Source organism: Megalops cyprinoides, chromosome 3, assembly GCF_013368585.1.
Source record: "Megalops cyprinoides isolate fMegCyp1 chromosome 3, fMegCyp1.pri, whole genome shotgun sequence".
Taxonomy (NCBI): domain Eukaryota; kingdom Metazoa; phylum Chordata; class Actinopteri; order Elopiformes; family Megalopidae; genus Megalops; species Megalops cyprinoides.
The window spans coordinates 13,673,572-13,701,430 of record NC_050585.1 but is presented as its reverse complement, the minus strand read 5'-3'; the positions used below and the strand labels follow the sequence as shown (position 1 = coordinate 13,701,430).

The following is a 27,859-nucleotide window of genomic DNA, read 5'->3' as shown; positions in this document are numbered from 1 at the left end:
AAACTATGATAATGAGCTAATTAAAGTATAACGTTCTGCCTTCCATATCTAAATGCTACACTCTAATAAGGAGCATTTCAAATTATGGAGAAAAACCCATCTTAGATAATTGATGTGAGCAATTACATCTTACATATCAGAGCAAATTGGCTGGCGTATCTTAGCTCGTAGGGGACAATGACCTCATTACCACTGGTGTGTCAAGGAAAAATCAAAGTTGGCATCGACTAGGTAAGACTGACATCAACTGAAGCAGTTATATGCAAATTTTACATTTTAATTAAATGGAGTGGGTGAAATACTACTCAACTTGCATGGACATTGAGGAAATTCTTATAGTAACCAAAACCAACAGCTATGCGCTGAAAATATCAACAAATATCATATGACTCAAAAACTACTTCAAAAGCAGTAATTGTTAATTTAAATAGCTTTGCCACATGCAAAAGGAATCTGTGGGTACGTAGAGATCTAATAATCAAAAGCCACAAATAAGAAGGTTTAGCTGAGAGCGCTGGAGACCCCAGCTTGCACAACAAACTGCAGAGGCATGTTCCGTTTCTGCCGAAACCGCGCGGAATGTGCGGGCTTGTTCTGGTCGGCTTTTGGATGTAATTTTCAGCTGTCTCACTTTCTGTGGCTAAGAAGGCTGTCTGCCATGCAAGCAAATCAAACATTCTGAGGATCCTTCGAAGGAAACGGCAGAGAGAAGCGATAAGTACCCTGCTTTTCGTCTTCCTCGCAGTCACACGTCTGTGCACACAGCGCTTCAACGTGTGCGCCCGCGACATATCACTTCCAGTTCGCAACTCATTGCCAAGTGCGGGTCTCACTTCCCTCTCACCCTCACCACGCATGCAACAGCCAACCAAACTGTCTCTAGAGGCGGGGAAATCTGGAGCGCTGATGCCTCAAAATAAACACATCAGCAGCCAGTGCGATCCCCACGTGAATAAATGATGCATTGTATTGTGACTGATCCCCTGTAGGACAATCTATCTGAAGGAAAAAAAAAAAAAAAAAAAGCATGAAGCATTACATCGGCCACAACCCAGTGGGACCGTGGGTAATGTAACAGCCCTTTCTATGACTAATAGGCAGCTGCATGTTTATCATACTTACAAAGTAGCCTGTGCCCAAGCTCGAAGGAGCGGAGCTCTGGAAAGAAAACACAAGGGAGATGATGGTAAATTACTGATCATATATATATCTTATTTTTTATTTTCCCCATCTTGGTGAATTCATTATCATCTCTCTTCATGTTTCTCATCAACTGGCCCTGCTGCTGACAGGCGGCTCTGACACCAAACACTCCTGGGCCTCTGGCGTGCCTCTCATCAAGCAATGCGGAAAGTAACGTGCTATTTACTGAATTTCAAGCCTATAATTGCCAATTTATTTGACAGGCAGCTGGGTAATGATGGCATTTCACCCCGCTGTAGAGACTAAACAGAAGTGATTCATCCCGGCTTTCCCAATTCACTAAGCCGCGCTGCCCAGGACTCCTGCCACCCAAAGCGGCGGCGCTAACAGGGAGGCACGCCTTGCCATCTTCAAACGATCCCAAAAGGGGGAACCTGTGGCTTTTAAAACAAATAGCTCGCCTGCCAATTTAATCCTGCTCGGCAGAGCAGGCAAACAGGGACTGGGTAGTGTGCAGAGGAATAAATAGATAAATAAATAAATAGACAATTTGTAAGCTTAACGAGCTGGCTGGAGAGGTAAAATGCGAGGTAGACGGAATGGGCCGGAACGACACCTTGCGAGCCGTGGGGAAGCAGGAAAGGGTCCTACAAAGGTCTGTCTGTTCGGTGTGTGCGGAGTGCCAAAGGACGAGGGGAGAGGGGAAGGCCTTCAACAAACATCATTAGCAATCTGCCGGTGTTCTGACAAATGACCGGGTCCGCTCGTTTCCCCGGGATCCGCAGGCCCCATTCATCCGTCCATACGCCCTTTCACAGCGTGCGTGCGGGTGCCGGCGTGAGAGCACGCGTGTGTGGGAGACACGCTCTGACCAGCACAAGGCCGGCCCTTGTGGACCCCTTCAGTTCTGGGTAAACAGTCCTTCAAATGCCTTGGACCTGCGCCACGGGTCCCTTCTGTCCAATGTACCGGGTGCAGCTCTGGGTGGCACGCACAACTCCAACACATAAAGGACCTTCTCATTCAAGCACCCCCCCACCGAAAAACATCAACAAACCCCTTAACATGCCTTGCGAGGGTGGATAATTAAAAGTAAAGAAATCAGAGAAGGCAATTTCTCAAAGCATTCTCGTTTCAGACTGTATGGTGGCACACTGGACAAACTCATTTTACCAACTGCAGTGTGAATTTGATAAGCAGACAGTTTTGCCTGGAGTAAAAAAAAATGCACTGTACTGCTCCCCTCAGAAGGCATTACTGAATGGAAGTATCATACCATAGGCGGCATTGAAAGTTCACTGTCACTTTTTTGGGGAAGGGGGGGGCAAGAACAGGGCAGCTGGGCAGCTAAATGGCTGAAAATCCTTTAAATGCATTAGGGCCTCGTTCACTCTGGTGGTTACAGCCCATTACGAAAACGGCGGCTGGCACATGCTCCGATGTGTAAAGTGGGTTTTTACGGGCCAGCCAAGGGAGTTGTTCTGAGGCACGCTGTGGCCAAGGGGGGCCTCTTAAGTATGGCTCTATGGGACCGCGCAGTGCGAAAAGTAGTCCCTGCTTTCAGCAGCTCTCCACACATGCTAAAGTGCTCCAAATGCCTTCCTGTCAGACAGGCTGGCTAATTGTCAAGGCTTTGGGCTCCCTTCCAGGAAAAAGGTGCAGTTGACATGGATGACGTAAAGAGGTAACAAGGAAGACATAATGGCAGCGATCATGTCCCACTGGCTTTATCTTACAGACTATAGCTAATGAGATCAACAAAAGTGAAAAAGGCTGCAAAACAACAGATTCCTTAATTCAAAATCATACTGTAGCCTGTTTTTTTTAAAAAAATGGAAGATACAGAATAAGCGGTTATGAACTCAGAACTGACAGTAAAAATACATCAACAGGCAAGGAATTATTGTAGGTGGTAAAATGACAGTTGCCTTAAGTGAAAGCTAAAGGGATATCAGCTTAAAACAAGGGCACAAAAAGTAGATACTGGTTGCTGTGGTTGGCAGCCTGCTGAAATGTAGGTGTAGGTCTGTATTAATATAAAGGTTAAAACTGAGAATGTAATGTTTAAGGATGAAAATGTTATATAAAATACATGTCTGAAAGAGAGAGCATTTGCCAAAGGAAAAAAGAAAGTGCCAAAAAATAGTTAAAAACAGCTGCACAAAAAATTGCTATTATTTTGAGATATGCACGGAAATGTAGCATGTTCCTATGGCAAAATTAGTCAGTGCTGAAGTGAAAGGTCCATCAAAGGTCCTTAGGGATAATTATTCTGAAATACAACAATGATCTTTCATCTGCAGTTATCTGAGCCACGGCAATTTTCAGCATGACATCAGTCTGATTGTGATTAATGCATATCAAAAGAGCGAGCGATCGTGACTCCGCCTTTCCTCACAGCCAGGCTCAGAAGCCCAGGGCAGGAATGCAGGCCTCTGCTGCACGCACAACCACACGGGCCTAGAGCCCCCCTGTCACCCAATGAGAGCTCCTCATCCGTCCTTACGCCATTCCACCATTCACCGACTGAACCGAGGCGCTGATTCAGAGCTATTGCAGTCACTGCCCCTGCTGCTGCGGGAAACTCTCAGCCCTTTCCGGTTTGTCTTGGTTGCTGTCTGCGGTGGGTTCATCACAGTGAGGAGCAGCAGGTATCATTTCAATTTCTGATGTCAACATCAAATTACTTATTGCATTTCATGCCCGGCGAAGCGTCCAACAGCGACACGCAGAATCGTCTTGCTTCACTTGTTTCTGCGGCGTTTTTTGGTGAGAATTGGCTCGTCCTCTAGCTGACAGCATTAATTACCTGTGATACTTGATAGCGCCTTTGAAGTTTTAGCACACATACAGAAAGTGTTGGCATCTTAAGGCTCTGACAGGACTCATGCAGCCCTGCAGTGCCCTGGCAAGGCCCCAGCAGGCAAGCAGAAGCTCAGCTCATCCTACATACAGTTTAAGGCTTGCATTAGCCAGGCTTACAGAATGAGAAGTTTTGGAGAAACAGACCTGGATGTATTATGCGTGTGCTTAGCACATGATTATCATGGCATGAAAAAGATTGATGCGCGTTAAGATTTTTCAGTGCACTAAGGCACATTAAACTCAGGCAGTGCACTGTATATCAAGAGTATCATTCACAGACAGCACACGTGGGCTATGCAGTAACTGCTGTTTTTGGCAAGGGTCCATTTCAATTAAGAAAAAGCTCAAGAGGAATGTAAAGAATGTGAATATAAAGGACATAAATTCCAATTATATTCTCCTATCAAAGACACTTTATAAAATTCAACGGATCCATTAAACCATGTATGACAACACATTAATATAAACTGGATCTAATTGTGTGTGTGTGTAATAGCGATGAAAACAGCACCATACCTTCATATGAAATTTTCAAAAATAAAAAAGCAAATTTGAAAGAAATAAACAATATAAAAAAACACTGAAGTAAAAGCTACTGGACATAAGATTATGTCAGTGCATATGAACAAGAAAAAAGCAATACAACAGTAACTCTGAGGCAAATGTTTCCTTAAATGCATTAGAGTTCCCAAGCTTTATTCCTAAGCACTTAGTCTAGCTCTATGCCTTTGAAGATATGAATCTACAAATAGGTAGGGAACATTTAAACATAAAAAGACCTCTGCATTAAACCACTCAATGGTGCACAGTGAGCAATTTCTTACTACCTCGCACACTCTGGAAGCACTGTCTGCACTCTAATAAAGTGACCTCAACAACGAATCTCCACGCACGAACACAGTGAACGCAAGTAGGAAACAGAACTGTGGGGAGACCGACCATCGCCAGGATCAGAGACATACAATGGCTGAAAACAGGTGTGAGAGTGCCGCTATGTGCTGTGTGGGTTGTGGTCTTTGGTGGGATGCTGATGAATGACTTACATCGCTCAGATGGTCTCTGGAGCTGCTCCGGAAGGACGGCTTGGACTCTCCGCTGACACTCTCGCTGTCACTGTCCTTGCAGTTGTTCTGTCCTGGCTTCAGCTGGAAAAAAGCAATAAACATGTCAAATCATGTTTTAAAGCACACTTAAGAAACAGTACCACATCTCAATAAAGCTACAGTAACAATCAGGGCACCTACAGGTACAGATTATGGAGACCACCAATTAAATGATTTCATAATAATTGTTATTTTTTTACAAAGGATATTATCCAATATCATAAAAATGTATTGTTGCTGGCATTATCATAATATTTTAATTAATATAATTTTTATTAGTGATTCAGTCCACAGAACTACAAATATCACTGTTTTCTAATGTATATAACACTATATTCATAATATACATGTGTTCAGACACAAACTGAAAATGGAAATGGAATGGAAATGGGAAGATTTCAACCTGTTTAACTACAGGATCATCTTCTAATAACTAGACTAACAATAGGACTAAAATATGGAGTGCCACTAGGCTCTCTCCTTGGGCCTATGCTCAAGCAAATTTTGACAGGAATGCTGATGGCTTTACATCTCTGTGGAGCTAGATGAGGCATTTACAGAAAATAACCTTACTGTGGCCTATGTCTTTTAAGTTTATGAACTTGGATGAACTTGATATTGCTCAGCTATGATACGATTTGAAACCATGCTAATTGCTGCTCTACATCAAAAATGGCAATCAGTCCTCAATACTGTATAAACTATTCGGTAATTATGCATTTTAAATATTTTTTAGTTTACTGCATATGTTCATCTTTTTGTACAGCACATTAGGATGCAAACATTTCATGCAAGGTGTTACACATGAAAAATTCAAACACCTGAAAAACATTAAGCTGAAGGACTTACGGGTATGTACTGACACTGAACATTTGATTTTTTTTTCTTTCTCTGTTCAACGGCCTTTTGAAGAATGACATAGCCTTGCTATCTCAACTGATGTTTACTCTGTTGTACAGTGGAGGCACCAGTGACTCCCTGAACAAAAGCTCAGTAAGGCATTTTTATGAAGATGTAAGAACAGGACTTTTAAAGACTGAGGCTCGCCAGAACACACAGCTGCAAAGGTAGGCTCCATTTTCTTTTTTTCCAAAGAGGCGCTGTTTTAATTAACAAAAACGCCAGTGGTTCCAATCAATTAAACTCACTCTCCTGTGACGTTACATTACACGGCATGAAGTACCAAGAGCCCTGTAATAGCTTTCACACCAAGACAATAAAATAGTCCTTTTAGCTTCACTTCCATGTTCATAATTACATTAAATAATTAATGAATCAAGCCCAGACACAAGAAACTGTAGTGACAACTGGGATTACAAGGGCCACCTTGAATAGCAGACCCCTGAAAATAACTCAGAACAAAAGAAGACAGACAGAATCCATATGCATTCCCCATAATGCGAGCAGAAGTGAAACGGAGTATCTTTGGGTACCCCTCGCCTGGCCTGAAATGGCAAGCTTACCACGCAGTAGGAAATGCCTCACTACATTTAAGAAACAGAAACCCCCCCCAAATTTCCCCCTCCCCCAGAGGACACCTCAACTACAGCAGCGTTTTCCACCAGACGCGCCACCGAGACAACAGGAGCTCAGCAGGTGTCATTTTGCAGACACCGTTTACAAAAAGAGCGGGGAGGATGTCATCCAAACATCTGAGCCCCCAAAGTCTGGAGAACAATGTCGGGCTCCTGGGACCCCGCAGCCATCCAAGTTGGGATTTATGTCCTTAGAAGCTTCCTCAGTGCGGCTTCCAGTCAGCCAGCCCTGCCAAGTCTCCCGGGCTTCATTTCAAAGCACATAAAACTGCTTTATAGGGAAAATGGAGCAAAAGTAGTAAATGGGCGCAACGCCATCTTAATAGAAAAAGCAGAGTATGCCATAACACACAGGGGGATTGTTTACCAGGATGGGCTGTCTCTCCTGGCTAGGCATTCGTGCAGGTTTCTCTTTTATAGGTCGCGGTAAAAAAGAGGGCATGAAAATATACCCATTTACTGGTACTGGCTGTCAATTACCAAGGAGGGGGGTGAGTGAGGGGGACGAGGAGAACGAAGGGGGGGGGGATAAAGGACCCTTGAGTAAAACACGTAATTAAAATGAAAACAGCCCTTTTCTGTAGCCATTAGCGGTGTGAAAGGATACCTTCCCTTGGAGAACTCCGCGCGGGTGAAAGGCGGCGGGCTTTTTTTTTGTCGCCCGAGTGCTAACCGTGATAAGACAGGCAGTGCACTTGGAGCTGGTGATGAGTTGCAGACGGGAAAAGAAAGCAGGCCACACAAGACAGGGCTCCAGGGAACATGAGGAGCCACAGAGATACAGCGGGGGGGGGACCTCCACAGTGCGGTCTGTCTCTCCGATAGCACTAATTACTTCAAACAAATTTCCTTTAACGCAAATGAAAGAGACAACACTTTTTTTCCCTCTCTCATACAGGCCTTCCTCCCGAAGGAATTTTCGATACTTTTTAAAGAAAACATATGCAAAGTAACCGCATACATATTCAGCGAAAGAAATAACACGCCCTCGCACACGCCGAAACATTTAATTAAGGCCAGAAAGGAATGAAGTCGCGGCAAGCGTGAGAGAGAAAGAAAAGTGGTGTTTGCTTCCTGATCTGCTGGTTGTTCATCAAATTCTGTTGACCTATAATCTTCATTAACGAAATTAAGGCCCTTCTTGACAGTGCTCTACATCACACACAGGCTTATATAATGCCCAAGGTTAACCTTCAGTAAAACTGCTCAGAGTTGCCTGGCTAACTGTAGACTCACACATCATCTTGCCAAAAGCAGCCTGACCTGAACCTGCATTGTCACAGCTGGTTATTAATATGAAGAAGGGGTCAACCAAGTCACTGTGTCCACACAGCAGACAAAAACATGATAGAATAAGAAGAAAGAATGCTACTGTTCACACCCTTGGGTCACACTTCTGCTGGGTCAGTAATCACAAATGAATTAGTTGGCCTATACCACAACCACTACTGCCCTGTTCTCCTCCTACCTCAGTCTGAGGTTAAACTGCACACCACCACTGGGGGGTGTGTGTACATGTAAACACTCTGAAGTAATGGCTTGGAATAGATGGGCTGCCTTGTGTTATTGAGACCCACACACAGAGATGAAGGCACTGCATTTGTGAAGCTCAAACAAAAGTGAGGAGAGAAGCTTTGTTATACAGCATGCTTGACTTTGCCTTGTCAATGCCTTTGGCTGAGGAGATGGGGGGACCCCCGCTCGAACTGAGATTAAATTACACAACGTTGCATACAATAAAATGGTACATCTTCCTGAAAGTGTGCAACTCAGAAGAGACAAAAAACAAGGGCATAAGCCTGCCTCTCTTATCAGTGTGGTGCCAAAGTCCAGCATGAACGCAAAAGTTTAATCAAATAGACGCCGCTAAATACGAAGCGCATGAAACATGTACCTACAAGAACCCCAAATTCAATAAACAGAGGATCAAGTTCCGGTAGTATTGCATTACCAGGCACCATTACAGAGTGATTTGCGAATGCATCCCTTGGCTCATTCATTTCATTCTTTAAGGCTTCATAAATTGCTTTTGAGATTTTCCTTTTTCAAAGGTAGAGATCCCTGCACTGTGGCGTGTTGGAATCGTTTTAACGTGGTGATTAATGCGTGTATTAAACACAGGGAAGAAATACCAGTGGTCGCAATAAATTACCATCATCAAAAGTTCTGCATAGATTTAATCATCTCGCTCTGTTAATAAATCTGACAAATAAACTGGCCACTCTATAAACCAGTCACTCGCATATAATTTTAATAGTAAAGTATATCAAGAGCATTCATTACTTGAAGTAGCCGTTTCACATTTGATCAATGATTTGTCTTTTTATGACCAACCAATCTGTAATTCCATTAGACACAAACAGTAGTGGAACGATAGTAATGACACACACACAGACACACACATAGATACATACACACACATAAGTATATATATATATATATATATATATATATATATATATACACACACATATGTGTGTGTGTGTGTGTGTGTGTGTGCATGTGTGTATAAACAACAATATCTGTCAATATCTGATGTTTTTGTTTGCCACTTGGTGGCAAGTTACTTAGTCTGCTGTCTGGACACTAAACAGCTAGAATAAAGGCCACCTCACGTACATGAGCTATGTTTTGTTTTTGTTTTGGATAAGCAACAACAGGGACAGATGTTGCACAGCCAAACGAAGTGTTCTCACATTTTCTGGAATATGACTCCAGCACCTCTTGATAGGGTCCCATATTTACACAGGATGATGGAGCTAACTGAACTAGGTTATGAAAAGGCTGTGGAAGCACCAATACATATTAACTTGTTTATAAGCATCAATTAATAATAAGCATTCACAATTCATAAAAATGTGTTTGTTAAATTACATCAGTGTACAGCTAAAGAAAGAAGCAGAATGATCACTATAACATTTTGGGAGGAGTATCATAAAATAAAAAATCAAAAAAAAATCTCCTACATGTTTGATGTCATGACCTTTGGACAACTACAACTAACGTAAATATTCTATACACTAGCTGCAATAAAGCTGCTGTTTAGGTTGTAAGTCTACACATTCAGAAAATTGTAGTGTAGCACGCATCTGTTGTGTACTGGCGCACCTACGAATTAGTTCACGGGAGGTCACACAGACATTAATTATCAGCATTTTTTGCGAGATTAAAACACAAGGATAAACTGTGAAGTGATGTTAACCACAAAACTATGGCAAAGATCTTATGTAAAGGAAGATAACAAACAGATGGTTTTAATATTCTGGAGGCTAATTTCTCAACAATTAAAAACACAGCAAGACATTAACATCTAATGAAACATTTAAACTAATAGTAAGTGCATCTGCCATTAATTTCCACACAGTAAGGTCTTGTTTTCCCTCAATCTGTTCTGTGTTAGGCAGAACTTTTTCCCTCCATCCTGGATTTATTGAAGTATAGAATTAACAACTGTTTTCAATCAGCAGTCAGCATGATTCTCTGGCAGCGAACACCCAAAAACCTCCACACTATTAAAGATTAATTTATGCTGCCATCTCTTTGATGTGAAAAAGTAATAAAATGAGCCCCATTCCCCCTATCTAAACAGCCAATGAAAGCGGTGTTATTTTAACCCTATGCTTGTTCAAGTGCTGAAACAGCCAAGCAGCTACTTATCACTTATCTGAGACTGGACCAATTGAGAATGTGAATTGGTTTCTGATGGTGTGGAGAAGAGCCAAGCGCAACAGCGACTTCTCTTTGAGTTTTACACACCACTGTAATGTTTTCCATCACTTGCACAAATCCAGTTTCAACCGGGCAGTAAAACCCAGGAGTGGCACTTTAATTCATGGCAGCCCCTAAAATGTGCTGAATTGGACGTCAGAAAAAAAAAAAAAAAAAAAAACAATCTTCCATATCTGGATTTGATTCGATCGAACACCTTAGCCAAACCAACATGGCTCTCAGGCCTCAGATCCACTGTATGAGCTAAACGTGTTGTACAGCCTTGGTTTCCAGCACAACATGCCATTTTTGATGCGGCGTACTGTATATGCTGCAGTCCAAGAATGAGGCCTTTCTGCTACAGTCTACAGCCTCAATAAATCTTTCGACGTGGCAAAAAAAAAAAAAGAATTACAGCACGATAATAACAGCAGCCTCAACACCCGTATTCCTTGAGCACGCTTGAAATGGTTGCAATTAAATCACACTTTGTGGGCGCCATTCATAACTATAAAATTGCTCTGATCAGAGCAGTGAATAATTGAAGAGCTAAATGAGCAGCAGTGAGCGCTGCCATGTGGGTAACAGCAGGGCAAACATCTTATTCAGCTGAAGTCTCAGATGACAACCTGGGAGACAAACAGGAACGCTCAATCATTCAAGGTCTTCTCTTTTAATGGCATCACAGCAGAAGAAAAAACACTGAGGATGCATTCTGCACATGTTTAAGTGGATATTAATACCATCCTTTGAAGGTTTACAGACTTATTGTTAACACATGTTGTCGGACATTATCTCCGCTCACATGTTGAACAGTGCCGTTGATAGGCAATATTCTTAAAACTGCTCCATTACCTGTGGGGATCACAAAGAACTGATCACCATCAACAACTAAAAAAAACTTCATTCTTACGTATGTTACATATGTTAACTACCATGAGCTTTTTAACAGAACTCAATAAAAGAGCTCCCTTCCTGGGAAAACAGACAGAGACCATAACCAATGCTAGCCACTGGGGCTCCACTCTATGAGCTCCTGGTTTCCCTTAGTTACGCACAACGGCAGCAGCTGTGGAGCTGTACGCTAATAAACTTGGAACAATCTAACAGCTTTTATTGTTCTGCTGCGATGTTTTAGAACAGTGAACCTGTCCTCCCAGGATCCAGTAGTCCCACCAGGGCTGCAATGAAAGAAGATCTCATTTACCTAAAAGCGCTTATAAATTTTTAATTTGCTTTAACAAGTAAATTAACAAGTCCCTCAATTCAGGGAAGTTTTATGGCTGCCCGCCACAGAGGGAGGACCATGAAAGTTTTATAGATAATCCACTGCTAGCGCGGCTGCTTATAATAAATTGTCTATTTCCTGCTCCACTGTCAAATCCCTTGGTTTCCAGTGACTACCCTTTAAATAACTCCTCTGTGCCACCTTCACGGGTCTATATATAAGGACTATTAAAACGTAATGCCTCTGCATTCCTGGCAGACAGTTTAATCCCGTTAACCTGTACTTCTGAGAAAACCACTGGGTCCGTGCGACCTGTTTCAATCAACCTCTTTAGATTGTTTCCTACAAAAACATCACAAGATTCCTCCAATAAATGGTATTATTATAATTAACATTTAAATCATGCTCACAGTATTTAAAAACCATACACAAAGAAACCAACATAGCAAAAAAATAAATAACCAAACAAGTACAAATCATCACCCATGTCAAAAACATGATCACTAACTTTTCCAGGCATAAAATATTCACTTTATACCACTACAACTTCTCAGAGGAGAGCACATTTCTGTCTCCAAGAGACTCCATTTCCCAACAGGCCCTGCAGCAGCTCCCCATACGAAGCCCAGGCTACCAGATCGCGTGCGCCCTCCCTGCTCCAGACGCCAGCGGCTGGAAACAGTCGAGCGCGGCTAACGTGTAGCGTGGGTTTGGAGAACGTTGCGTGAAACAGGAGGCAGGAGAAGTCGCAGCCCGTAAGGGACCGCAGAGCCCTTCTGTCATCTTTTAGACAGCGGCAAAGCCTCATGTCACAAAGGCAACTCATGTGGCCCGCCACTGACCCTCTGTCTGCTCTGAGGCCAGGGCTTATTAAATATCACAGACAAGTGCTCCGCATTGTCCCCGGATGCATAGTAGCAGGCTGTCACTGAGGATCAGGGCCAGGGAGGACAGCCACGGCGCAGCAGGCCTGCTCATTTATTTATTTACTGGGGATGTTTGTGTGATGAGAGCCTGTAAGCCGAGACGGAAACGCTTTAGAAATGACATCACGTGTGACATTTACAAAAGCGCCCATCCTTTTTCATTTTCCGATACGTTACAAAATGCCAAATGCTTTCACTCTGGGCTGGGCTTAGAACGCCCAAGCTCAACGGAGCTTCTGCTCTCAATGTCACAAATGATTTGGGAATATTGCTGTTCACCTCAGTTTCATCACGTCAGGCTCACTTCTCTTTTCTCCAACGAAATGAAATCTGGGAAATGTCCTATTTAGCCCCGTTTTGCTCTGCTGTTATGCTCAAGTGAAGCTGTAACCTCTAATGACCTTGTCCCGCAATATTGCCATCATCAAGGCGGCCCCGCTGACTTAATGTCTCTGACTAGCTTAAACAAGTGAAGAAGATTAACTGTGCAATATGGTCCGTGTAGGAATATGATGCAAACACATGAAACAGGCTGTGGAGGGCCTGCCATGCAACTCTGCGGCTGCCTGCGTGCGCGTTACAGTCGTGTCTGTGTAGGACCCACTGGAGTGTCCTCAACTGAGCTGGCAGTTTGAGGACATGCAGGCCAAGAGGAGGGATGTACGGAGACAACACAGTACTGATACACATGTGTGTATATATTTAACAAACAACCATCTGGGATCAGTGCTGTTAAAAATTGCTTATCCCCTTTACTTTGGCACTCATTGAGCTGTTTTTGAAATCGGATCTTGTTAGTTGCCCTATACCCTGTAGTTGTGTAAATTAGCTAGTACTGCATCCTCAAACTCTGACTTTGCTCTCAGCTGAGAACTACTGTCTCATTGTGGAACTGTCATACTGTCATTACTGTATGCACTTTTCTACGTGGCTTTGGATAAAAGCATCTGCTAAACACATAAATGTAAATGTAAAAAATACAAATTTATGATTACTCAGTGGCTTTGGATCGATATTGACAATGAACCATGCCTCGTGTCATATAATGCTTGTAGTGTATTGATGCATGTGGCCAGGTCCCACAGTTAACATTGAACAGAACTGCGGTGGTAACAGAGCAAATAGAGTGAACCAAAAGCCTGATTCTCTGAAACTGTGGTTGTGTACCGCATGGCAGTTGCAACAGCGCCCCCACAGCCATGGACCTCCCACAGCGGGCGAGAGATGAAACCCAAAAAAACTCAACCAATTAGAGCGGTGAGGCACGGTGTGGCACAGCGCGGGAGAAGGGGCGAGAGCGGGAACGGGAACGCTTCCACGGCTGCAGCTGTGAGCAGGCATTAAAAACCTGAAACCCGTTCAGCTGCTCTGCCTCATGCTTATCACCACATAACTATTCATCAAAGAAATTTGTGTGCAATTAATTACATTATTCCCATGTCCCTGCCACAGAGTCGTTATTCCAATATCAGCTTTCAGTAGCGGTCTCTTAAGCTGGAGACGGCGTGCCAAGTCACATCTCCAGAGCCGGCCTGTCTCAATAAAACCGCGCTCCTCTCTGCTCGCTAGGGCTATCACTTCTCTTTTTTATTGCCATTTATTTTCCTCCAGGAATACACTGCCAGTATATTGGCAGGACTTCCAGTATATGGAGGCAATGAAATTTAGCGCAGACACTTAACACCAGGTCAAGCCTTGTGCGCGGCTCATGTGAAGCTGTAATATGATAAACAAATGCTTCCAGTTGGAGGGTTTTTATGTTACAGAAATAGTGCAGGCTTCGCTGCGGCGAAAGGGGAGGAGGACGCGCCACGGTCCTCGCGGAACGCGCCGCCAAAGAGAACCTTGCAAATGGCGGAGCGACAGCGCTGGCGATTAAAGGGAGGGGATTTAAATAGGTCAGCGCTGCACCATTATCCCGGGCCCCGAAGCAGAGATAATCACAATCTGTATGTAATGCAGTAAATAAACCGCTAAATGTCTAATAGAGATTAATCTAAAGCGATTCCACTCAAACCTTTTAGAGGAAGCACAAATAAATGCACGCAATTTGCACTAATTTGCAGCCCCTAAACAACCGCCGAAGCCAAATTAATTGCATTACGGTATGACCAGAGTGGATTAGGGTTTCTAATAGGCGCTTGGATAAAAATGCTTTTGGACAAGGGTATTGAAGGTCAGATTCAGAGGGAATAGGAAAAGCTCCAGCACGTTCATTCAAACATAATATTTTTTTTCTTTCACTATCATGTGTATTTTTCAAGCAATTAACTAACTTTAAATGAAAGCCTTACACGTTTGTCCCACACATTGTAAATAGCCTCCTGCACTGATGTAATTAGCTCCTGGAAATCATTAGTTGGGTTCTTTTCTCGGTGCCCTGAGTCCTTAGCAAGCCAGCCAAGAGTCTTTTGCTGTGCGAAAGCCAGCCGTAAGATGATCTCCTTTACAGCAGGTATAGCTGACCCTCAGGAACAGGATCTTCAGCCATCTAATGCCATGTTTTGGCTGGCCAAGTGCAAACTAATGAGACTGTGTTTCACCCAACCCATGTTTGGCTCCCAGTACTGTAGGGATTAGAGAGACCAGAAGAAAAAAAAAACCTGCTTTCACTCGTTCCCTGTTGGCTGGCTAGCTGGCGGTCTAACGTTTCTCTCGTTGCTAATCCTTGTTGTAAACTTCCTAATTTAACCACCTCACACATGTGCATGTGTACAATACAAAACCATGCCTCAGTCTTTATCTGTGCAGGACTAACATGGTTAAAGAAAGAATTATCTTTCTTTTGTTTATGTAGGTAACTGAACATACATAACCTTTTCCTTGGTGCCATAAGCTTATGGCTGGGCGATTAATCGAAATTATTTTCACGATTTTGGCTTCCAACGATTATGAAAACAAGATAATCAAGATAAAATTATTATTGTGGGGGAGTATTTATAATATATATATATATATATATATATATATATATATATATATATATATATATATATATATATATATATATATATACACACACACACACACACTATATGGACAAAAGTATTTGGACACCTGACCATTACATTGTAATGACATTGTATTCAACTACATATACTTTAATATGGAGTTGGTCCCCCTTTTGCAGCTATAACAGCTTCCACTCTTCTTGGAAGGCTTTCCACAAGATTTTGGAGTGTTTCTGTGGGAATTTGTACCCATTCATTCTGTAGAGCATTTATGAGGTCAGGCACTGATGCTGGATGAGAAGGCCTGGCTCGCAATCTTCGTTCCAGTTCATCCCAAAGGTGCTCGATGGGGTTGAGGTCAGGGCTCTGTGTAGGCCAGTCAAGTTCTTCCACACCAAACTCATCAAACCATGTCTTTATAGTCCTTGCTTTGTGCACTGGGGCACAGTCATGTTGGAATAGGAAAAGGCCTTCCCCAAATTGTTGCCACAAAGTTGGAAGCATAGCATTGTCCAAAATGTGTTGGTATGCTGAAGCATTAAGATTGCCCTTCACTGAAGATAAGGGGCCTAGCCCAAACCCTGAAAAACAGGTGTGGCCAAATACTTTTTTTCCATATAATATACATGGAAATTAAACATGATATACACATATATCATATACATATATTTAAAGTTCAAGAAAATCCACTGTTAACCCTTTCGCACATTTTTATGCTATGTAGTGCGCCATGTTACGTTACATGGTTCGTTATGTTTTCATTAGTGTTATTAAGCTTCTCATAGTTGCTATGCTATATTTTTAAATAATCGTGTTAAATAATCGTGATTAGAATATTGACCAAAATAATCATGATGATGATTTTTGCCATAATCGAGCAGCCCTACATAAGCTCCTAATTAACAAATTCCCAGGGTCACTCCATGACAAAAAAGGACACCATTTGGATGGACATAACACCCAGTTCTGCAAGTGACATGGCATTTATTTCGACGTCAGACTAAAAACCTTCCCACATGGTTTGTCATCAAAAATGGATTTTCCCCATCTTTCCCCAGAAAACATGAAAATTAATTTCAGACTCCAGTTAAATACACATATCTTATTATAATCACAATTTACACTTTTCCTTGTCACACTATTCATTTAATTGGCAGGTACTTCCATACGTTTTGTTTTTTTGCAGTGCCATCCTGACAACCACTGACACTACTGAAAGTACTTTCTTTCAGAATCTCAGAGTGCTCTTTAAAGTGACAGGCTCACCTAGCAAGCATCACAGAGAGGGGTGATTGAATTCACCCAATCTGTTAGCACAGCACCTTGTGGACCAGTCTTTAGCAGGGTGGCAGCATGGCACTGTAGTTAGAGAACATGAAGGCAGACAGTTGGAATGCCTGGTGGGGCACTGCTGTTACAACTTTGAACAATGTAGTCAGAAAATACTTGGCTGTATGAACTGAATTTGTGTTAATTACAACACTATATCGCCCTGGAAAACCACAATAATGGTATAAATAAATAAGCAGACATGTTAGTGTCTGTAATACTACTTGACAAAGTTTCCCACAGAATCCACTACATCAGAGCAAAAGCTCCATGCCACGCCCCGTGCACAAACGACCCGAAAGTGGCATAAACTGTTACCAAACCACTCACAATGTAGTGATGAAAAACTAAAATGCCCTCAAGTGTAAATGAGTTTTAAACTGTGTCGCTCTCTCTGCGGTCATAAAGGGGAGGGGAGTGGATGGAAGGAAGCGAGATACTCAACTGCGAAGAGACTCTTAGGATGTGAAGCAGGGTGGCGCGCTGGAGGTCCTCCTCTCGTGTGGGGTCTGCAGTTTAGAATGCACGGCGGTCCGTCTGCTTTCCAAACGGTCACCTGGGCATCCTCTGAATTAAGCAGCCACGTGCCACCTTCACACCTCCCCATGGAGAGCTGCAGCCCATGTGCCATGCTGAAATAAGCTACATCGCCGCTATACCATTTGTTGACTCCGTGAGTGCTAACAAGGGCCAACACTGCTTACTGCGACTGGTCAAAATTTCCCCACGGTTCCGCCAGGGGGGTCAAACGCAATACCGAAACAACACGATAAGGAGCACTTCACTAAAGCAAAGCACCTGTTCCACTCTATAAAAGCGGAAATTGTTAATTGGCTCCGATTGCATTTGATTCACTCCCCATACATTATTCAAAAGACAGAGATGAATTACATCAGGTGTTGGACTGCTGTGAGAAGAACACCCTTCTTTGTGAGTCTTCACAAAGAAGGATGGTTTAAATAATGCACAAGTAACTGCATTCTTCAGATATATAAAAGGGATTCAAGGATAGGTTTTTAAGTTGTCATGAAAAGCGCAATACCAACTTGTGGAAAACACCATCTCAGAAACGGATCAAAACCTAAGTAATAAAAAAAAACCAGCCGTTTAATGTCCCTTAACTCAGATCACAGGAGGTAAACTAGCCTGAGAGATGTGCCTCACGTTGGCAGCAGCGGGAAGGCGTGATGTATCAGTAATGAACTTGGCAGGAGAAAACAGTCCACCCCTCCAGTCCATGAAAACACAGAAGCCCTGATCTACACACCCCACTGAGTGCCTGAGCTTCTGTATCTCTCCTCCATCTCTATTGTTCCTTGGAACAGTAGCAGAAAAGCGTTCACATTGTTACCGAAGTCCTGAATGTGGCCATTCATCATTTAGAGACCAGCTCATTTCTGACCTGCTGATTAGAATGCAACAGTCTTGCATGCTAAGAAAATGAAAATGCTTTTCATGGGGCGTTTCATTTTTGCCATTCTGCAACAGGTAGTTAGGCGGGAATTTCATGGGCAGTTGAATGAACATGAACATGTGAGAAAAACATGTCACCAGCTGTCCCCAAAGAATGACCAGAATTCCAGAAAGACACCTAACCAACATAAGACTGAAAATGCTGCCCCAACAACATCCATTCTGGCATTATGATTTACACGGATACTGGAAATAGCTACCTGCCATCCACGATTTGTCAGATACTACCCCTGGTGAGGCAGATTTTCAGAAATAGCTCTCCACCTGTGTCCGGCCAAATTATAACTCACAGGGGAGTTATAACATTTCCCTGACAAAAGGAGTTCTGCACCAGTAAGCACAAAAGGGACAATTTAAGCCCTTAACAGCCTTATTTATGTGGAGAACTGTGGGAGTTTGAAATGGGGAGTTTTAAATAACGTGTTCCAGAACTGTTTGCGCGTTTGGCAAGGCATGCAAGAGAGTTACCCTATCACCCCACCCCCACCAACCTTAACAGAGAATGCCCTCACATTGTTTTTGTTTTGGGCTAGACTTCCTTCTGCATGTGATGGACTTCCTTCAATCCATAAATCACACTCTCGTTCCTTTTCATCTTCCCTCTGCCCTTGTTTTGTTTTGCCCTTATCGCGTCTTTGTTAGAGCGATAGCCACAAAGTACTGCCAGACAATGCAGGCCTTCTCCTCCTCCGGTCCACAAGGCTCTTTTCGCTGCTCTTGGGGCTACAAATGTCAACCACAGGAAGGCAATTATGGGAGTAAAATTACTTCCTTGCTGTTATCACTGCGCTCTCTCGGCTCAGGGAATGGTTAAAAGCCGCCATGTAATGGGCACAGTTAGAGTTTTCTCCTGGGCCAGAGCCAAGGCCGCTAACCTTGCTATTAAAGGCCCAACAAGCTTTGTCAATGCAATCTGCTGAATGCCTTGAGTGACAAGCGATCGATATTCTCCACTCTCTCGGGTCATCACCGGTGACAGAGGCCTAAGTAATAATACAGCCCTGGCTGCCTTTTCTAACTTAAATGCTTCCCCTGCCACAATATTTCTTTTTTGTCTCAGGGCTGCGAGCTAAATTTCTTGCCGATCGAAAGTGGAAGATGGGGAGGGTAGTGGGTCTGAGGAATTGCAATGTGTCTGAATTGATGCTGGCCGGGGCAAAAGCTCAGCAGACTGGAGAAACTGGCTCAGATAAATCGAAAATGACTGGCTGCCGAGTTGTAATCTGCCAGCGCCGAGCCCCCCTGTAGCAACAGGCCTAATGAAAAAGCATGCTGACAGGCAGGAGAGATGGAGGGCCCTGCGGAAGATTGTGGCGAGGAGAAATTTATGTTTGCTCTCGTGCGTGGAGGTGTCGGCAAGCCAGGGAGAAATGCGTCGCGCGGCTGCGCGCTGTAAATAATGCACGACTAAACTACCCCCCCCACCCCCGCCCGCCCCCACTCCTCCACCCCTGCGCCCCCAACGCTCCTGTTATTTTTAATCAGCTCCGGTGTAAACGGAAACAGTTGGCCGTGTTGCGTGGCGCGCCGAGCACCGTCAATTAAACTTCAATTGTGTTATTAATACATGCGTGTACATGAGTGCGCGCAGCCCCCTTACCGTGGGGAGGCAGCTTCGGCAACAGCCACTCTCCAGCCTCTGCACAACAGCGGCTGGGCTGTCTCAGGGCCTGCAGGTGAATCGCATTCCATCAAAATCCTACACAAGAGCTCCACCTACTGCAAGTGCCTCCTACAGCCCACCATCCTTTGTTTGGATGCAACATTTCGCTCTGCGTGGGGGAGAGAAAACCATGTTCCTGACAGACAAATCAGGCTAATCTGATTCTGGATATAAATAATCCATACATACATAAATAATAAAAACATTGTATGGAAAAAGCTCTCTCTTTAAACATTACAGCCTAAATAAAGCATCTTGCAAAAAAAAAAAAAGACACACCTGTCTACATGAACTGCAGTTTTGCCTACATGTGTAAAAAAATTAAAAATGTGTGTATATGTATGTATATGTACACACATATACGGTATATATACACACACACACACATATGCGTATATATACGTGTGTGTGTGTGTGTGTGTGTGTGTGTGCAGGTGTGAGATGTCATGCCTGGTTTGCTGCCTATGTAACCCTAACTATCCTCTCAGTGTTCTGAAAGCAATCAAGGAGACTGCAAGACTTCAGCAAGTGGACCAGGAATTCAAAATGGATAAGAAGGAAAAAAAAGAGCGCTGTTCGTATTTTAACTTTTCTTTCCAACTCGGCAGGCAGGGAAAAAACAGATAAGTTCTGACATCCTTAAAGCTACCGGCACTGGGAGGATTGCAGCGTATTTTCAAGGTGCCTGTCTCCAGATCTGACGCCTGCAGCCAGGGAGTGAGGCGGTGGAGCAGAGAATAGGTGGTGTTCAGAGCTACAGTACGCCGCTCTGAATACACAGCACTTCTCAAACTGAAACGCAAGGTCACTCCAGCACAAAAGCTATACACTACAGACAGTTCTCTTTGTTAGCAAGGCCTCAATAATTCTTTTTTTTTCATAAAATAATATAGGAAGCAGTCCATAAAACCACTCTGAGGGAGGTAACATTGCATGCAGTTGTTGACAAGGTTGCCCATTAAATGAAACACTGTTTACATGAAAACTTCAGATAAAACCCATACTTTATCAAATAACACACCGTAGGATGCTTGATGAATGCACACAGGAAAAAAAATCCCACTATTCTGAATTTTTAGCAATTTATTGAGAAAAGCTTAAATCCTGAGAGTGCTTATTTGTCGAGCCATTGTGTTTTTCAGACTGAACGCACGATGAGGTATGTAAGTGAAGATGAATCCACAAAGGCAATGTCCCTTTTCATTTTCAAATCTGTAGCTTCCTGGGGGATTGTCATGGAGAAAGCTATCTCCCTCACAGCATGGAGGCTGTTTCAGAGCCCGTCCCTCAGTGACCGCACTTCCTGCCGTCCCACTGAGCTATTGAGAAATTCATAGCTGATATCGAATCATTTGTCTCCCTTGCTCTTTGGTTGCTTAGTGCTGCACTTTAAAGAAAATAGGAGGAGAGGATTTTTTTGGTGGGGTGCGGGGTGTGGGGTGGGGTGGTGGGACAATGTAAATTATTTTTGTAACCTGCAGCACAGCAATTTGTTCAAACAGCACAAATGAATAAAACACCAATCTAAAGGCAGCCTCCACTGGGTTGGAGATTTGCCTGTGGCTTTGACTTGCTTGGGAAAATTAGGTTTTTTTGTAGTTTTGGTTTCTTCTCATTCCAACTCATAACTTTTTTTTTTTGTTTTGTTTTGTACAATTCCGCAGTGCTGGGTGGTGGGAGGGAAGCAGTTAGGTAGGGCTAGATGCACAAGCAGTCTCATAACACACAAATCGCCACCAGGAACAATAATTTCAAATCAAATCGGTGCTCAAAAAATAAAATGCTATAATAAGACCGAAATAAGACCCTTAATCCAGGCGGAGGGGGAAAAAAATGTGTTTTTCATTATGAAATTCTCAATAAGCCTTTTATCTCAAACGTGTCCATTACTGCCGGGAGTCAATGTTTTCCTCCTGTTTTTAATCCATCTGAACTGGCCGTCTGTCTCTAAGAGGAGCCTTGAACAAACACTCCGTAAGCCAGAGATCACGGGGCCTTATCAGCGCAAATGTGTTATTGCTGGCAAATCTGCACACATTTCTCAGCTTGAATCAATAGGGTGGCCATAAATCCAGAGTGTGGGGGCCAGCATCTTGTAATAACTCCTCATTTCAGCTAATGAGCAGAAAAAACAAAAGATAACCTTCATCTCCAGAGCTTGTCCGGCTGGCCGCTTGATAAGATTAGCTCTGTCGCCAACACAAGCGCCTGCTATCAGTGGAGAAATGACCAGTTGTTTGGGAAGCAGGCTTGTTCATACACACTCACCTGTGTGTCACACACACTGCTCCGCCTCTTATCGCCTCTAATCCCCTCACCCGCTTTACATCTATGAGGGCATTTGCTGATAAGAGCCCCAGGAAGATAACGTTGTGCAACCTTTATCTTGAACTGGTTAATGGCGTCCGCAAATGCTATACACTGTTAAATAAATAACTCCGCCTATGGTGTTTGTTTTTTTTTTTCGGGCCCTCAAGTATCTCAATCAACAAAACATTAAATTGTGAAGCACAAAGAGAGATGTTATTTTCGTTGAAGGGGCAGACCAAACAATCCTATGAGTGCACTGACACTGTTTACATGCTCGGCAGATGGCCTTATACAACTTGTGTTTCATATACTACCCATGCATATAGATTGATATTTACTGAAGCAGTTCAGGCTAAGTACCCTGGCTCAAGGGTATAACAGCAGTTTCCCATGTGGGATTCAACCCTGCAATCTGTTTACCATTAATTCCTTATGCAATGCCACTGCCATTTAGTAGAAAATACTGTTTCTAGCAATGTATCATAAAGCTGTTATACTTGAAATATAACTATTTAATGCGTTGGCACTCCATTAAATGACAGAAAAGACAGGATATGGAAAAGAGGCAAGGGTTTTTTTTTTCTGTAGAACAAGTGGTACAGACACTGAAGGACATGTGACGACAGCCTGTGTCGTCTTCTGCTTTGACTGTGGCCTTTAACTACCACTACAGGTCAGCTACCCTTTATTGGACAAACAATGTGTGTAGTTGAATGTACCAACACACATCAATCAGTGCCACTTGGTACTTGGTACATCTGACCAAACACAGTACTTCCCCTGGGTCTCACTGTCACACAGAACCACCCTACGCTCCCTCTAATACCCAAATCAGTGCTCTTGAGCACACACAGCCCTCACTGTTTGACTTTGAGGCAACAACAGGAGGAAGCAAATTTACAAGGCATGTTATTTAATAGTTTCATCAATTATTGAACACTTCCACGCATAGCTGATGCCAGCACTACACACAACTTCAGCTGCGAGGCCTTCGCACCGGAGGAAAATGAAAGCAACTGTTTTACCAATTATGGAAACGTGCGCGGAATACAGATGAGCAGCAAACAAGGTTTACGCTCACGCAAATGTGCAAGTAGAAGAAGAAGGAGACAAAGACGGAGGAGATGCAAACTTTGCAAGAAGAAGGGAATGACAGGGGACCTGGGGAGTGATGCTTTTTACTTACTGTCAGCTCTAGAGAGAGAGAGAGAGAGAGAGAGAGAGAGAGAGAGAGAGAGAGAGAGAGAGCTACAAGACAACAAGCCTCTGTGGGCAGAGCATTAAGAGCATCGTTCATTAAGCATTCGGCTCAGCTATTCTATCGGCCCTATAATTACTTCATTGTTGTCAGGATATGCGTACACACACATATGTCTACACTGTGTATACATACAAAGGCACGCACACACACACAGGCCTGAATGTAGTGCTGTGGGACCAAGGTGGTAGAACCAAGCAGACATCTCACGGGGGAATTCCTGCGAGTAAAATCGTAAGCGAGCGTGTAAATAATTAAAAACCCCCGGAACAAATGCCCTGGCAGACTCTGAAGGTGCCCGCGTCTTTCATGTCTGCGCACAAATTCTCCCACCCCGCTGAATGTGGATTTATGGCGGCCTTCTCTGTGGGAGTTACGGCCCCCACGGCCCTCTGCTGCTGAGAGCAACGCTTCCTCTTCCTTCCACTAGCCCTCCCTCCGTCAGCGGCTCCAGGGCCCCGGAACAGAGCTCTAGCTGAAGAGGCTGTTACCTTGCTGCTGCTGACCTGCAGATGGTGCTACATGACAATTCTTCACAAAGAGAGGGAAGGAGCAAGCGGTCCCCCCCGGCACGCTGTGACAGGTATACTGGTGTCACCCGGATTTCAGACTCGAGCAGAGTGCCTCGGAGCTCAGTCAGGCCACAGCAGTTTGGACATGGGCCTGTTTGGCATTTTGACTGGTTTTACTCTAAATGCACAATATTTTTCTTAAGCAAATGCTCCTTTGGGTTTACGTAATGATTTTGCACTGGTATAACACAAAATTCTCACAGTCCCATTCACTGCCTGTGACCAAATGTAAAAATCCTCACAATGTAAATGCAGCTCCAATCAATTACATGCAAAATGTGTGACAGCATTTTGCTTCTGAAACTGTCACAAAAAAAAAGAAACTGTATGCCTACAACTACAAAAATACCAAAATGAATTACCAACATGATATGATACCTTTTGGAGGGGGGGCTTGCTCTGTTGCTCCAATACGAGCATAATAACAGCTCACCTCTCTGTGCACGGAGCATGCTCACTGCAGCTCCAGAGCTGACCTGGAGGGCCATGCCTGAGACAGACACTGCACTACAGTGTGTGTGGTGAGAGATATCAGGGCTGAGCTAACCGGAGGCCCTCTCACTGCCATTCATCCTGAGGTCAGGGAGGGCAGCTCGGCTGAGAGGACTGACCCCGCCTTTAAGAAACACTCAGGCGTCTGGATCAGGAGCTGGAGGCAGAATCATTGTTGTGTTTGCTGTGCACGACACATAAACCACAAAGAGCTTGAGCTGTGAGGTAACAGAAGTGTAACATATCAGGGGGCTGGTGGTTAGCCCTTTCCCTTCCTGTGTTGTGCTAGATGTGTTGTGTTTTACAGTCAGCTTGGATTAATAATGAAAAGGTCACCAGGCGGCACAGGGGCAAGCCCTCGCCGGGCCTCATCCTGGACTTCCTGCTCAGTCCTGCGTACATCAGCAGAGCTTTGATTGGGCCCACGGGCCTTTCAAGAGCGCAAAGTGACTTTTCTATTTTTAATTCTGAAACCTGGCGTGCATTGAATTATTCATTGTCTGCGCCTGTGCTCGAAGCCCTGAAATGGAGCTCCCCGTCGTTTGGGACGCCGGCTCCGGAGGCGGCATCAAGACGGTCCGGGGCGGCAGAGTGAGGTGACGGAGACGGCGTCGTTTTCCCCCGTATCTGCCCCTGCACCCACCCCAGTGACACGGTGCCTCCCGCTGCTGGCACTGGGAAGGGTGGGGGGCCGGGCAGGAAGGGACATGAACACACTACGTACGTCACGGCGTCAGAGCGGGCAGATGTCCCTCTTGGCGTAAATATCCCTCTGAAAATGGGGAGGCGGGAGCACAGAAGGCCGCTGTGACGTGTCCTCGCCCTCGGCGGTGACGCAGTCTGTCATTTTCAAGGACGCCTCACCGCCGGGCCCCCGGACGCTCCCTTCACCGCGCCCAGCCACGTCATCAACTTCTGTCGCTTCAGAGGAGAAGCAATGACCATGTCATCATAAGGAGAGGGGCGACGAAATTAAGTAGGGGGATGTCCCATGCCACCGTGATCATCTAGCAACACCAGCTCTCTGAGCCCCGGACTGGCCTCCTTCTCCATGTACACCCATAAACACTCCCCCTTTCCCAAAAGCCCTGAAACGCAAACACCTTCTGTTAGCTATCTATTATTAGACACCCTGTGCACCATCATCATACAGCCTGCCAGAAAGCCATTCATCAGGAACACGAAAAGACCTCTGCAAAGAGGGATTTCAGCGTGTAATCAAATGAAGCATTAATCAAAATTAGCTTGATCCCTCTGTATTTTACTTGTACAACATGTATGCGAATAGTGATCTATTCTGCTGCCATTAAAAAAATGAGTTGAATGCAGTTGGATTTGTTTTCACACTGTTGTTGCAGATATTACATTCCATTATTTCTAAATTGCAGTACAGAGATTATTTCCTTACACTCCAGCGCCTGTGGCGTAAATCAGAACTGGGACTAAAAACAACAAAGAAAACTTTGTTTTCTAATTGCAATCCATTCAAGGTCCCTAACAGTCAAATTCACATTCCTTAGATCTAAAAATACTGAACTGTATTGCATTAGTTCTTCCTCACCAAGCTTTTAAAAAATGGCCTGAAAGCATTATTTCACTGAGCAGCAATATCTTCTCCTACACTAATTTCCTGGGTTTGAACAAAGGGTCTTGGCTTAGTGGCACAAACAATGCTGGCCCTGTTCCTCACTGGAGCACACACAATCCAATCCACTGAAAGCCATAACCGAATCACACCCTCCATTTGAACAGGAAATGACACGGTCGGCTTGCTCGCATAAATATTGTGCGCCAGTGTGTGTCAACAGTTCAGGGAGCCCAGAGCAAACAGGTGAGTGTGGGTGTCTGTATACCTGTGTGCCCGTGGCGCTGTCCGACTCATGAAGAAATATGGGGCTGATCAAGGTGCTGGTGAGAAAGAACAGCGCACGGGAAGCAGGCCGTGATCCTAGCGCTAACGTGATGGTGGGTGGCGACCAGCAGAGCACCAACCCAGATCTTTACAACCCCCGACCACCCCTTCCCATTCCGCACTGAGCAATTCAGTTTGAGCCTTTGGTTCATCAAAGCCTTCAGACTACCTACCAGAGCACAAAATGAAGACACCACTGGGATCAGCACCTGCGTTAACAACACTTGTTCAACATCTCTACTCTGAATTTTGAAGCTCTTGGATTTTTCACACTAGTACTTGGTTTGGGAAGGAGTCCTGAGATAGAACGATGTGTACGAGGTTACCTCAGACAGCCTTAGCTGTCTGTCGAGACTCTATTAGGTGTTAGCTCAACAAATCATTCTGAACACATAAAAAAATGGATCAATTTAATGTTCATTTAAATTATTGATGAACATAAAGGACTCCTTGAACACTCCTTGCGAATGCAATGTTAACATCCCTGGGTTCAGTGAATCTGCGCCTTCTCTCCCCGTCTCCATCTCTCTGTAGCTGCAGGCTAATTGCACCGATTTTAGATAATTGTTATTAAAAACAGAACAGCAGCAACACTTTTAAAAATGAATCCCCAAGGAAAGCCCTATTATACCGGGAGCTCCCGCGCAACATAATGACTTCAGTCAAGCCCCGGCAAATTTGCCTCTTTTGTTTCCTTCTGCATCGTTTGAGCACATATAATAGGGAGCACATACACACGTACACTGCTCGAGCATTTCAGAGCGAGTGAGAGCGCAAACTATTCCTTTCATCTTTCTTTCTCCTCAATACTTTCTCTCCGTTTTTGTCTGTTTCTCTCTATCTCTCTCTTACACACACAACCACACACAACCACACACACACACATTCACTCTCACACACACACACACACACATTCACTCACACACACACACACACACACACACAACTACAAACACACACACACACACACACGTGCACTTACTGGAGACTCTCAGACTTAAATGCACTGTAACCACTCTGTCCTGTGTTCTGAATAACAAATTTTAAGCAACTGCTGTATTTTATTCTTACACATCTTTACTAATAGGCCATAAACACAAACTCACAGGTAGCTTGAATTTTTTTTCAATACAATGTCAATGATAGAGCACACTGCCATTATGGTGGAACTGTGACCCCCTCCAGATTTGTGTTGATGGGTGTCAGATCACACCCAACGTGGTAAATGGACCTGAGTCTCAAAATTATTTTAGCAAAGGCATGTTACGATCAACAAGACCGCTTTGCAAATTGTATCTGACCAAGGTGGAAGCCCAACAGTATCAGTATATTCCAGGTAAACAACATTCGAAAGACTTACTCTGAACCCCATCTACATTATCAAGTTACAA

General features: G+C 44.0%; 1 protein-coding gene across 6 annotated transcripts in view; it reads right to left on the bottom strand.

The window, feature by feature from the left end:
* Positions 1 to 27,859, bottom strand: part of auts2a (activator of transcription and developmental regulator AUTS2 a) — a 310,820-nt gene that overhangs the window by 178,193 nt on the left and 104,768 nt on the right. For 4 of the 6 annotated variants that reach the window (XM_036523475.1, XM_036523476.1, XM_036523477.1 and 1 more), the window contains 2 exons: positions 5,052 to 5,153; positions 1,123 to 1,158 (listed from right to left, as the gene is read on the bottom strand). In XM_036523475.1, the coding sequence (XP_036379368.1) occupies positions 1,123 to 1,158; positions 5,052 to 5,153 (138 nt within the window). The remainder of the gene's footprint in view (positions 1 to 1,122; positions 1,159 to 5,051; positions 5,154 to 27,859) is intronic. The other 2 variants (XM_036523479.1, XM_036523480.1) reach the window with 1 other exon arrangement.